This window comes from Mus caroli, chromosome 16 (assembly GCF_900094665.2).
Source record: "Mus caroli chromosome 16, CAROLI_EIJ_v1.1, whole genome shotgun sequence".
In the NCBI taxonomy this organism is placed as follows: Eukaryota; Metazoa; Chordata; class Mammalia; order Rodentia; family Muridae; genus Mus; species Mus caroli.
In genome coordinates this window covers 12,118,300-12,131,229 of record NC_034585.1, presented here as the reverse complement: position 1 = coordinate 12,131,229, position 12,930 = coordinate 12,118,300, and the positions used below count along the sequence as shown (strand labels likewise).

The 12,930-nt window shown below is 39.3% G+C and overlaps 1 protein-coding gene across 2 annotated transcripts in view; it reads left to right on the top strand.

The window, feature by feature from the left end:
• Ube2v2 (ubiquitin conjugating enzyme E2 V2) overlaps positions 1–12,930 on the top strand; it is a 35,743-nt gene that overhangs the window by 2,274 nt on the left and 20,539 nt on the right. For both annotated transcript variants that reach the window (XM_021184846.1, XM_029470727.1), the window contains exon 2: positions 12,320–12,468. In XM_021184846.1, the coding sequence (XP_021040505.1) occupies positions 12,320–12,468 (149 nt within the window). The remainder of the gene's footprint in view (positions 1–12,319; positions 12,469–12,930) is intronic.

The following is a 12,930-nucleotide window of genomic DNA, read 5'->3' as shown; positions in this document are numbered from 1 at the left end:
TATAATCCAGCATTCTCTCCATCATGACTGACAGAAGCAAGAGTATAATCCAGCATTCTCTCCATCATGACTAACAGAAGCAAGAGTATAATCCACCATTCTCCCCATCATGACTAACAGAAGCAAGAGTATAATCCAGCATTCTCTCCATCATGACTAACAGAAGCAAGAGTATAATCCAGCATTCTCTCCATCATGACTGACTGAATTTGGAGTATTCCTCAAAGGATGTTTTTTTCTGTTTTAGTCTCAACACTGACTCTCATACATTCCTTCCTAGATAAATTTTTCTTTACACTCTTGGTTCCTTCTCAGATGGAAGTGTCTGAAGTTTTCTCCTTCCTTTCCCCAAGTCAAGAGGCTTTCATAGAATTTAGCTTAAGCATTACTCAAGGCAAAAGATGTTTATTAATATTTAGTATCTGTGAGTAAAGATTTCATTTGATTCAATTACTGCAATTTACTGTGTAAAAAAGGAAGTTCTGTGTGTTCTGTGGTAGTGCATTCCTATAATCCCAGCTATGAGGAAGGATCGTGAGTTCCTGATGAGCCTGGGCTACATAAGGTCAGCCTACGCTCGGTAGTAAGATCCTGTCTCAAAAGTAAACAAAGATTGAACATTCTTTTGTTTGTCATAGTTTTAGGTTTACAGAAAAATGGAGAAGATGGTGTGCATACAGTTCTCTTCCTTTGATAGCTTAGTGTGACACATTTGTCAAAGTTAATGACCTAATATGTCAACATGTTTACTATTTTTATATTTTCAGTTTTTTACTTTAGGTCTCCTTTTGGTATTAAGAGCTCTTTTTAGGTATTGCATTACATTGTAACATGACATTGAAAAAAATTCACTTAGATTATTTTGATGGGTCTGTAGTTTCTTTGAATGCAGATACATGAAGAGAGGCTTAGGAAAAAAAAAAACAGATTTTTTCCCCCTCTTTGTAGTTCTGTGTAAGGTCAGGAAACAACCAAAGAAAAATAATTACCTTTTCAGAAGTGGTCATAGTTGTGTATGTTAGAAAGACTAGTGTTGGGGCTGGAGATGGCTCACTGGTTAAGAGCATTGGCTGTTCTTCCAGAGGTCCTGAGTTCAATTCCCAGTGACCACAAGGTGACTTGCAACCATCAGTTATGAAATCCACTGCTCTCTTCTGGTGTATCTGGAGACATCTACAGTGTACTCACATACATAAAATAAATAATCTTTTTTTTTAAAAGATGTATAGAAAGACTACTGTGATAGTATCCTGATTTCCCGCTGCTCTAGATGGCTATGCTCTGTAGGCCTGCCACTTAATTACCAGTTCTTGTTTTCTTATGTGTGTATATATGTGTATATATATATATATATATATATATATATATATATACACATATATACACATACACACATACACATACACACACACACACACACACACACACACACACACACACACATAGGCATATATGCCAGTGCTCAGAAGCAGTACTGGAGGCAGTGGCTTGGGCCTCAGAACTAATTGATGGAAAAGTTGAACTTCAGTGTATTTTCTTCCTCAGACTTTCACTGCTGGCTTAGTAGATTTTGTTGTTGTTCTTGATATACATATGTTCTTGGTAAACTCTTGATACTTGAACACATAATACAGCCTCCTCATATAGACAGTCCTTTCCCTACAGAGTAGTTTGGGGAAGTAAAAATGGCTATGAAACTTGTGAAGCAGTTACTTAAATGAAAAAGTTACTCTAGATCTTTGAAAATTTCAAGACATTAAAGGCCCTAGAAAGGTGAAAAAAATAGTAAAATTATTAATTGGCATAACAAGCATAGTAAGGACATTACAGTTTTCCTTTCCTTTCCTTTCCTTTCCTTTCCTTTCCTTTCCTTTTTGTTTTTTTGGGACAGGGTTTCTCTGTACAGCCCTGGCTGTCCTGGAACTCACTCTGTAGACCAGGCTGGCCTCAAACTCAGAAATCCACCTGCCTCTGCCTCCCGAGTGCTGGGATTAAAAGTGTGTGCCACCACGCCTGGCTTTCTTTTTACTTTTTACTTTGCCTAACCATTCCTTGAATTTAAGGTTCTCCTGCCTAAGCCTTCCAAATAGCAGTGGTTACAGGTATGTAGCATGAGGCCTGTCTGAAATCATTCTTTTCCTTACAACCATTGTTTCCATTTGTGGCGATGAAGTTGCCAGGGAGGTGGAGGTAGGAGAGTCTGGAGCTCAAGGCTATCCTCTGCTACATAGTTTTTTATTTTTTGTTTTTGTTTTTTTCCTCCAGTCCATGAAATACATGTGGGGACCTGAATTAAGATCCCCAGAACCTACATAAAGCTAGGGAATGCAGGTGATATCCATCTGTAACCCAGTGCATGGCATGGTGTGGCCAAGACAGGTAGATTTTAGAGCCCATTGACCAACCACACTAACCAATCACTAATCTCCAAGTTCAGTCGGAAGCACTTTCTCAAAAAGTGAAGAAGCTGTTGAGGAAGACATTTGATATTGACCTCTGGCCTTCACATACACAGGTGTACTTTCTGTAATGATAGCACAAGCTTGGGCTGTGTGTTATTTACACTGCTTACAGAAATCCATGTAGATGGGAACCATTCATAGCAAGGGCTACGTAACGATGGAAACATTCACTTAATTATTTTGGGAACTGTGTAATATAAAACTTAACACGTAAATGGAAACCATGTTGACTAGAATAATATTTGTTGTTGGAGAACTACTGTGAGCTAAGTGGAGCTATATGGAAGATGAGCTGTCAGGACCAGGTTTGGGAGTGGGTTTACAGAATGTAGTTTATTTGTGTGAGAATAAATGTTATTTTCAGTTTAAGTTGGGACTTAGCAAATATTCAAACTGTAGAAGAGAAATCTTGTCATCTGTAAGGTTTTTGAAATAATAGTTATAATAGTATAGTACAGATCTGTCTTGAGCCAAGTTGAGATGTAAGCTATCTACAGTTTACTGGAGTTTGGTGTGTTTAGAGGTGTGTGAAGTAGAATAAGGTTAAAAGAAAAGGGCCAGTCAGATGCTTATTTATTGATTTATTTAGTGGTTTAACTTAAGCACTGCTTGTATTGGCTATTTATCACTCATGACTTCACTTGCTACTCAAAACAATGGGTCATTGCCCTTAACAGCTCGCTGACTGCCACATAACCTTCTGTAAAACCTTGCTTGCTTTTCTCACTCTACCCTGAGGTTTCAGAGCATAAGATAAAATGTGAGCTGGTCCTGAGATTGAGGCCTTCCAGGAGCTGTCCTGACTCTGATCCATCGCTGACATCTCTTCCACTCTCCTTGGTATCAGGGTGCTTTTTCCAGAATGTGTCCCCAGCGTGAATGGTTCTTTCTTTCCTTCCTTCCTTCCTTCCTTCCTTCCTTCCTTCCTTCCTTCCTTCCTTTCTTCCTTCCTTTCTCTCTCTCTCTCTCTCTCTCTCTTTCTCTCTTTCTTTCTTTCTTTGTTTCTTTCTTTGTTTCTTTCTTTCTTTCTTTCTTTCTTTCTTTCTTTCTTTCTTTCTTGTTTTGTTTTTTGAGACAGGGTTTCTCTTGTGTAGCCCTGGCTGTCCTGGAACTCACTCTGTAGACCAGGCTGGCCTCGAACTCAGAAATCTGCCTGCCTCTGTCTCCCAATTGATGAGATTAAAGGCGTGCGCCACCATGCCTGGCTCGTGAATGGTTTCTTAAGAAGTAAATGTAATCACACTAGCACTTTCTTACTTCCTCCAGTGTCTAGCAGCTTCCAGATTACTTTTTGACTTATCATGCGTGAAATGATGCTCTTCTTTATGCTCTTTTTTTATGTCTGTATAGTCACCTTTTTCACTCTGTTATGGCTTGAATATGAATACCCTTGTCAAAGGCTCATGAGTCAATAAAGGCTTGATCGTCGTTTGGCAGATCCAGTCATTGAGAGTTGATTGACTTTGATGTAATCAATGGGTTAATCCATTGATGTATTTATAATTTAATGACATTTGGGTAGGAGTGGAAAGTAGGAGATAAAGCCCTATTAAGGTCTTCTTGTATGTGGCCTTTTTCTCTCTGGTTTTGTGCTTCCTGACGGCTGTGAAGTAAGCAGCTTCCCTCTACCCACAGCTCTAAAACAATTGGGGACACCCGAGGAAGGACTGTAATTCCTGAACTGCCCTTAAGTTGTTGAGGTGGTTTGTTACAGTGATGGGAAACCTTATGCATTGTATATGTGCTGAAAAGCCATCTGTGTACATGAATACTTTTATACTGTTTTATGGTCAAAGAAATGTGGTATATCTTTACCACAATTTTTTTTATTTGTCCATTCACCTGTTGATGGGCATAAACTTTTTAAAATTGGCTACTTTTTAAAATTTCTTTCAGCGTTGGGAATAAGGCTGCTGTGAATATTTGTATCTGCTCTAAAATATGCTTTTAAAAGGTAGAAACCAAGAAGTGAATTGCTGGGGAATAGTGATGACTGTGCTTAACTGTTGGGGGAGCTGCTGTTGTGCTCTTCCAGAGGGGACTGCAGTCTTAGCAGCAGTGCCTGATGATCCTTCTCCACACGCTCACCAATACCTCCTGACTTTTGGTTTTAGCTATCCTGTGCATAGGATGCATGGGATCTTACTGCTTTGTTTGTTTGAGATTCAAGGTCTGATCATTTATTTCTTACTCTTGTTTTTTTTTTTTTTCCTGAGGCAGGGTTTCTCTGTGTAGCCTTGGCTGTCCTGGAACTCACTCTGTAGACCAGGCTGGCCTCAAACCCAGAAATTGCCTGCCTCTGCCTCCCAAAATGCTGGGATTAAAGGCGTTTGCCACCACCACTTAAAGAATTAACTGAGCTCAGAATTAGAAGACTGTAGTGAGGACTGCCTGTGTCTCTTGGCAATTGTTCCTGGAGCGTTCCTTTGGCTTCTTTAATCTCTTTGCCAAAGATTTAGCATATTCTTCAGCCCCTCCCTTACTTTTATCAGTGCATTGTTTCTTCAGAGCAGTGTGTAAACATGAGTGTTGTAGGACATGTGGCATAATCTCGGGTGCTTTGCTTCTGGGCTGTTTATTTTCTTTGTTTGCAGGCTTCCTAACAACATATTGGTAGGCATTGTCTTCTTTACAGAGACTGAAAAGTTTTCAGCTTTGTTAGCTCTTTTGGGCCCACCTAAGGCATAGTAATATCTGTCATTCCAGGAATCAATATCAATCTCCCCTACTCCCCAAGATAACCAAGTTGAGAAAATCGGTGTCCACACTGCTTCTGTGAACAGCCTTGTGCTTCCTCTCCAGCTCTCCTTGGTCCAGGACAAGCATGTTCCTCACTCAGCAGCAGGCACATTCTGCTGTTGGTCAGGATGCCTTGCTTCATGGGGAAACCAAATCACTAATACTGATTTGGACCAAATAACCCTTGCACTCTACACCTAGAACATTAGCAGGTACTTCTGGTGGCTGTGGACTTTTCACAAAGTATAAAGCTTGTATTCATTCATTATTCTCTTCTGACCTTGCATGGCTGGGAAGAAGATCATCATCTTCTTCTTCTTCTTCTTCTTCTTCTTCTTCTTCTTCTTCTTCTTCTTCTTCTTCTTCTTCTTCTTCTTCTTCTTCTTCTTCTTCTTCTTCTTTCTTCTTTCTTCTTTCTTCTTTCTTCTTCTTTCTTCTTCTTTCTTCTTCTTTCTTCTTCTTCTTCTTTCTTCTTCTTTCTTCTTCTTTCTTCTTCTTCTTTTTTTTTTTTTCAGGGTTTCTCTGTGTAGCCCTGGCTGTCCTGGAACTCACTTTGTAGACCAGGCTGGCCTTGAACTCAGAAATCCATCTGCCTCTGCCTCACAAGTGCTGGGATTAAAGGCATGGGCCACCACTTCCCCATTCTTATTTTCTTCTTAACAAAGCTGATCACATAGGAGGCACTTTAAAAAAGGCTTACAGTGGGTTTGACTGGCATTTCCCTAATGCCTAGTTATGTTGAATATCCTTTTATATGTTAGCCGTCTACGTTTCCTTGATTAGATTCTATGTCTAACAGTTTTTGTTTTCATTTTTAATCTTAAATTTTAAAGTAGGGTGTCATTTACTTTAAGCTTGAATTTACTATATGCATCTAAAACTGGCTTTGAAATATATATATATATATATATATATATATATATTCCAAAACTGGCTTTGAAATATATATATTTCAAAGCGGGAAGGGTTTTTCTGAATAGCCCTGGGTGTCCTGGAACTTACTCTGTAGGCCAGGCTGGCCTTGAACTCAGAATTTCTGCCTCCCAAGTGCAGGGATTAAAAACACTGCCCAGCTGAAATATTTTTAAGCATTTATTAATTCTTACATATATATATGTGTGTGTGTGTGTGTGTCTGTCTGTCTGTCTGTCCATTTGTATCACAACATGAATGTGGAGATCAGAGGATAACGTGTGGAGAGTTGTATTGTTTCCTTCCATTATGTGGAGTTTAGGGATTGAACATGTGTGGCATGCTTGATGGCAAGCACCTTTATCTACTGAGCCATTTTGCCAGTTAGTCTTGACCTCTCAACCCTCTGGGCTTTACTTATCAAATGCTAGAATTATAGACATGTGTCACTGTGGTCAATTCTTTGACTATGCTAAAAATCGGGCTGCTTTTATTGTTTTTAATCTGGTTGGAGAAGTTCTTTATTCTAGATAGAAATTCTTTCTCAGATAATAACCTTTGCAAGTGTTTTTCCTATCTTTGTCACTTGCTTTCACTTCTGGTACATAGATATAGTAATAGCAGAACAATTTTATTACATTTAAAAAGCTCAGTAATCACTGTGCTTTTTATGCTTCTGGGACTTATCTCAGTTTCTACTGCTATTTCTAAGCCTGCCTTTCAGAAGCCCACTGGGCCAGCTAGGATATGTCAGAGCTTAGCTTTCTGAACCCTGTTGCTGTTCTTGTTTTCCTCCTGTTGATGGCTTGTACTCAACGCGTACATTTCACTTGTCCTCTGCCTGCACCACCTAGCGCACTCTACTTTAACTGGCAGCAGGTGAGTCTAGGTATTGCTTCTGTCCCTCTGAGGACTCAGGCTTTTGAGCTCTTGAGTACTTTTTGCCATTCTTAGGGTCATCCTTTGCCTCTATTGTCTTGCTTCTGTGCTCATTCCTCCCTGTCAATGTGTTTATCATCCTCATTCTCTCTGGGGTGGGGTATCATCTTTAAAGTCCCGTGTAGTCACTGTTTTTTTTTTTTTTTTAAAGATTTATTTATTTATTATATGTAAGTACACTGTAGCTGTCTTCAGACACTCCAGAAGAGGGCGCCAGATCTTGTTACGGATGGTTGTGAGCCACCATGTGGTTGCTGGGACTTGAACTCTGGACCTTCGGAAGAGCAGTCGGGTGCTCTTACCCACTGAGCCATCTCACCAGCCCAGTCACTGGTTTTTAATAGGTGCTTTATGGCCTAGCTTGCTCTTCATTTTCTAATTGAATGATTGTGCATGATTATTACCATGTGGCAGAGTGGCAGAAGTCTGATTTCACCTTAATATTTGAAGTGTGGCTTATGTTAAAAACAGCAATATAGCTAAATAATCAGGCATGTTACAAGCCATCTACTCTCTGTACATACTGTAATTTGCCATAGGTGTTTCAGTATAGTGACTGAAATGTTACTTAAAAGTACAAACAGTGCATAGATTGGTATACTGTTACTGTGCTAGTGTCATATACCCAGGTTACAAGCTGCCATTTACTAAACAGTATCGACAAGAGGCAATTATTTCCTCATTTATTTTTGAAGTATTTATCTCATAAACAATAATTTGGAGAATAGCTGTTTTTTGTTTCATATAGTCATCTGATTATGGAAGTTAATTACAACTTCTGGATTATCTAGAAGAGCAGTTATAACCAGTCAGTTATAGTTTTTGTTCAAAGACCTCACATCTATATCTTTTAAAGGATGTATAATTCCTAATTTTACTCAGAAATTAGAACAGGAGAAGCCAAAGTGTCTTATCACTTGCCTGTACCCCTACTTTATTCTAAGGAAAGCGCCCTTCATAGTTCTACAGTAAGCACTGTTGGGTGCTTTACTGGAACATGCTAAGCCACTGCTATGTTCTTCCTTGAGCTTGTCTATTTCATATCTGTAGCATGCAGACAATTTGGGTCTTCATATTTGAATGAATCCACTACCTGATTTTGTCATTGAGTTTTAAGTTCTTAGGGAGAAGCATTTTGTCTTAGTGTTCAGTCTCAGCTACACTTGGTTTAGGTTGGTGCACAAATATTGGGAGAAGAAAAAAGTATTTGCTGTAAGTTCAACAGGTTTATAACTAGGTACCTATTTTATTGTCATAATTCCCTGTGGTATTGGCTCTATGTCAGTGACTTAATGAGAAAATAAATTGCTCAAGTACAATCTTATATGGTGATATTTCACTGCATTCAATTTGCCATTCTTAAGTGAAAGTATCCTAAAAGCTTGTTATGTTCAAATTCATTAACATAATGGAGGCTTATTTCCTCTTTATCTAGTGGTATTAATATATAACAAATAGATTTGTGAATGAATAGTTCATGTACTTTTAGGGTACTCTGGATAGATATGGTCAGAATCCTTGTGGCTGTCATAAATAATAACAGCTGTGTGATTAGATCTTTTTAAAAAGATTGTTTTATTTATTTCCAAATTTGCCCCTCTTCCTGGTCCCCCTCCAGGAAGAGGTTCATACTCCCTTCCCTCTGCCTCTGAGAAGGTGCTCCCCCAATGTCCCCTCCTAACCTCCTACCCCTACTCCACAACCCCTGCATCCCCCTTCATTGGGGCATCAAGTCTCTACAGGAATAGGTGCAGTGTGATTAACTCTTAATACATTGTCCATACCACAGTGTAATGTACTTTGCAAGTCATCTAAGTTGGAGGTCCTTTGACTTGTACTTGAAGTTATAGTTCAGATGCTTCAAATGTTCAAAGACTGATTTGAATTTTGATTTTTCATTTTGTCTAGTTCAGTTCTAAGTCACATTTTAGTGTTCTGGCATTTGTCTTAGAGTTGATTATACTTTATGTGGACTCTTATGTAGTTGATGCCATTTTAGATATATAAAGATTAATAAACATATTAAGAGGTACTCTTTGGAGTGAGCATGGGCTGGACCTAAGCCCCCTGCACATATGTAGCAGATTTGCAGCTTGGACTTCATATGGATCCCCCAACAACTGGAGCGAGGACTGTCCCTGAATCTGTTGCTTGCCTGCCAGTGGATCCTCTTCCCCTAACTGGGCTGCCTTGTCTGGCATCAGTGGGAGAGGATGAACCTAGTCCTGCAGTGACTTGGTGCTGGCCTGAAGGGTGGGGAATGGGGCTTAGGGTGGTGGTGCCCCACCTTCTTTTGAGGATGGGGAGGGAGGGATGAGGGGAGGACCTGCACGAGGGGTACCGGGAAGAGGTGGGACTGATATTGGGATATAAAGTGAATAAATTTTAAAAAGGTACTCTTTGGGGTGAGTGTGTTAGGAATGTATTGGATTTAAAATACTGTATTGGGCTGGAGAGATGGCTCAGTGGTTAAGAGCGCTGACTGCTCTTCTGAAGGTCATGAGTTCAAATCCCAGCAACCATATGATGGCTCACAACCATTCTTAATGAGATCTGATGCCCTCTTCTGGGGTGTCTGAAGACAGCTACAGTGAGGGAAAAAAAGCCTGAAGACAGCTACAGTGTACTTACATATAATATATAAATGTTTAAAAAAATACTGTATTAAAAAGTATTTCTCTTCTCATTTGTGAATGAAACTTGTTATCAATTTAAAATAGTGAGTTCCAGACCTAACCAGAGCTATATAGTGAAACCCTGTTTCAAAAGAAAGGAAAACAAAACTAAGTAAGTATATTGTATATTTTAAATGTTAGATAAGTCTTTGAAATACTTATTTTAGAAATTAAAATTAAATTGCTGTTCTTGTGAGTCTTCATTTTATCAAGATAATCTTACTTGCTATTTATTCTCTGAGAATTAATGTGAATAAAATTTACTATTAAACTAGTATTTGTATAAATTATATCTATAGATGATGGCTGCAAATTTTTTCTTTTTTTATTGGGTATTTTCTTTATTTACATTTCAAATGTTATCCCCTTTCCTGATTTCCGCTCTTCAAACCCCCTATCCCATCCCCGCTTCCCATGCTTCTATGAGGGTATTCCCCCACCCACCTACCCACTTCTACCTCCCTGCCCTGGCATTCCCCTACATTGGGGCATGGAGCCTTTATAGGACCAAGGGCCTCTCCTCCCATTTATGCGTGACAGAGACATCCACTGCTACATATGCAACTGGAGCCATGGATCCCTCCATGTGTACTCTTTGGTTGGTGGTCCAGTCCCTGGGAGCTCCAGGGGGGTCTGGCTGGTTGACACTGTTACTCCCCCCATGAAGCTCCCCCCCTCAGGTCCTTCAGTCCCTTCTCTAACTCCTCCATTGGGGACCACATGTTAAGTCCAATGGTTGCTTGTGAGCATCCGCCTCTGCATTTGTTAGGCTCTGGCAGAGCTTCTCAGGAGACAGCTGTATCAGACTCCTGTCAGCAAGCACTTCTTGGCATCCACAATAGTGTCTGGGTTTGGTGACTCTATATGGATGGGATGGATCTCCAGGTGGGGAGTCTCTGGATATCCTTTCCTTCAGTCTCTATTCCACACTTTGTCTCCATATTTCCTCCCGTGAGTATTTTGTTCCTCTTAAGAAGGATCAAAGCATCCACACTTTGGTCTTCCTTCTTGAGCTTCATGTGGTGTGTGAATTGTATCTTGGGTATTCTGAGCTTTTGGGCTACTATCTACTTATCAGTGAGTGCATACCATGTGTGTTCTTTTGTGACTGGATTACCTCACTCAGGATATTTTCTAGTTCCATCTATTTGCCTGTGAATTTCATGAGTTCATTGTTTTTAATAGCTGAGTAGTTCTCCATTGTGTAAATGTATCACACTTCTGTATCCATTCCTCTGTTGAAGGATATGTGGGTTCTTTCCAGTTTCTGAATGGCTGCAGTTTAATTGCAAAGTTTTTGTTTTCTGTAGCTTAACAGGATTGGGAGTATAGTTTAGTGGTAGAATGGTTGGAGTGCTTGAGGCCCTAGGTAAGGTTGAATGATGGAGATTATCTGGCAACTGTAGAGCTCCTTTGATCTGGGTCAGGAGCCCTCAGTATTCTAGAAAACCTTACCTTTTGTTGCATTTCTAAAATTGAATGAAATTCTCATAAAAAATTATTGGTGTGTGTGTATTTATTTGCTAGTTGAACTGTCTGGTTTTGCCATTAGTTATATGTCCTTGGCTAAGAGCCTCAGCTATGGGAAGATGTTCATTTTATGATAATTTCCTTATGGATTAATATATGTATAAAGCTGATTGAGTAGGAATTTATATACATGTGCAGAACTCTTGGTTATGTTTGACACAATGCTTTCTAGTGGCATTTTCATCAAAAAATGTGTGTATATACATATATATGTATATACACAGTATATGTGTTATGTGTATATATATATATACATATATATATATATACACACACACACACACACACATACATACATACATACACATTATATATTTTTTCTAAGACAGGATTTCTCTGAGTAGACCAGACTGGCCTCAAACTCAGAGATCCACCTGCCTCTGCCTCCTGAGTGCTGGGATTAAAGGCATGCACCACCACCATCCAGCTAAAATTATAATTTTAAACACTATCTTTTGATCATATTCTTTCTTCTCCCTAAACCTTTCTTATATTCCCCCATCCCCCACCTGTTGTCATATTCTTTCCCTCTCTGCCTTTCAGTTTCTTTGTGTGTGTGTCAAAAAGAAAATTGAAAACCAAAAAACAAACAAACAAAACAAACAAAAAACCTAGACAAAAATTGGCAGAAACAGAAACCCCATCCACATACAAAATGGAGTCTGTTGTGTTGGCCTACTACTCCTAGGCATGAAGCCGACCCTGGAGTGTGATTTATAGGTCCAGTGATACTACAGCAGAGAGAACTGACACGTAGGAACTCACAGAGACTATGATAGCATGTTTAGGCTCAAACCAGACAAAATTCCAGCATTGAGAAGGGGACGTGGACACAAAGTCCCACGTATCCAAGAAGGTATTTACAGTTGACACCTGCTGGCATTTTCATTTTGAGAGGTTGTTGCTGAGTCAGATATTTCCTGAGGCATAATTCTTTCTTGAGGGAAGTTTGCCTTTGGGTGAAATAATTTGTGAAAACTAATCTTCAAAAGGCTTAATTTAAACGTTCATCTTTTAATAATTATGAGTTTTTTATATTGACATTGACATTCTTTTGTATAGGAGTTAAAGTTCCTCGTAATTTTCGCTTGTTGGAAGAACTTGAAGAAGGACAAAAAGGAGTAGGTGATGGTACTGTTAGCTGGGGCCTTGAAGATGATGAAGACATGACACTTACAAGGTGGACAGGCATGATTATTGGGCCACCAAGGGTCAGTATACATGTTCAAAGTATACATGTTTAATGTTAATAGTTATTGTTTATTGATATTAAAAGCAACTATGATAACTTTTGACAGGAAGAATCCCTTCATTTTTATGAATCATATGTACATTTATTAATTGATGCCTCCTGGTGGAAGTGTATAAGCTTGATTATCAAGAGGACTGGGGTAAAGTGGCATGGTTGTTGTCCCTAAAGTGTTTGTGTTTTAGTAACAAAGAAAAACATTCAAGTGCTAGGTTCTAATATGGCTGAGCAAGTTCACCGTATTTCTTCTGCCTGGAATAAATCTAGGAAAGCTGAGCGTAGGAGTTAGCTTTGGAATGGGCCATCAAGGACTACTGACTGGTAGGATTTTCAAAGGTGGAGCTGGGGATAGAAAACATTCCATATCAGAGAGGAAGAGAAGTATGGAAGTGGAGGGGCTATATGGGAGAGTGTGTTGCATGTT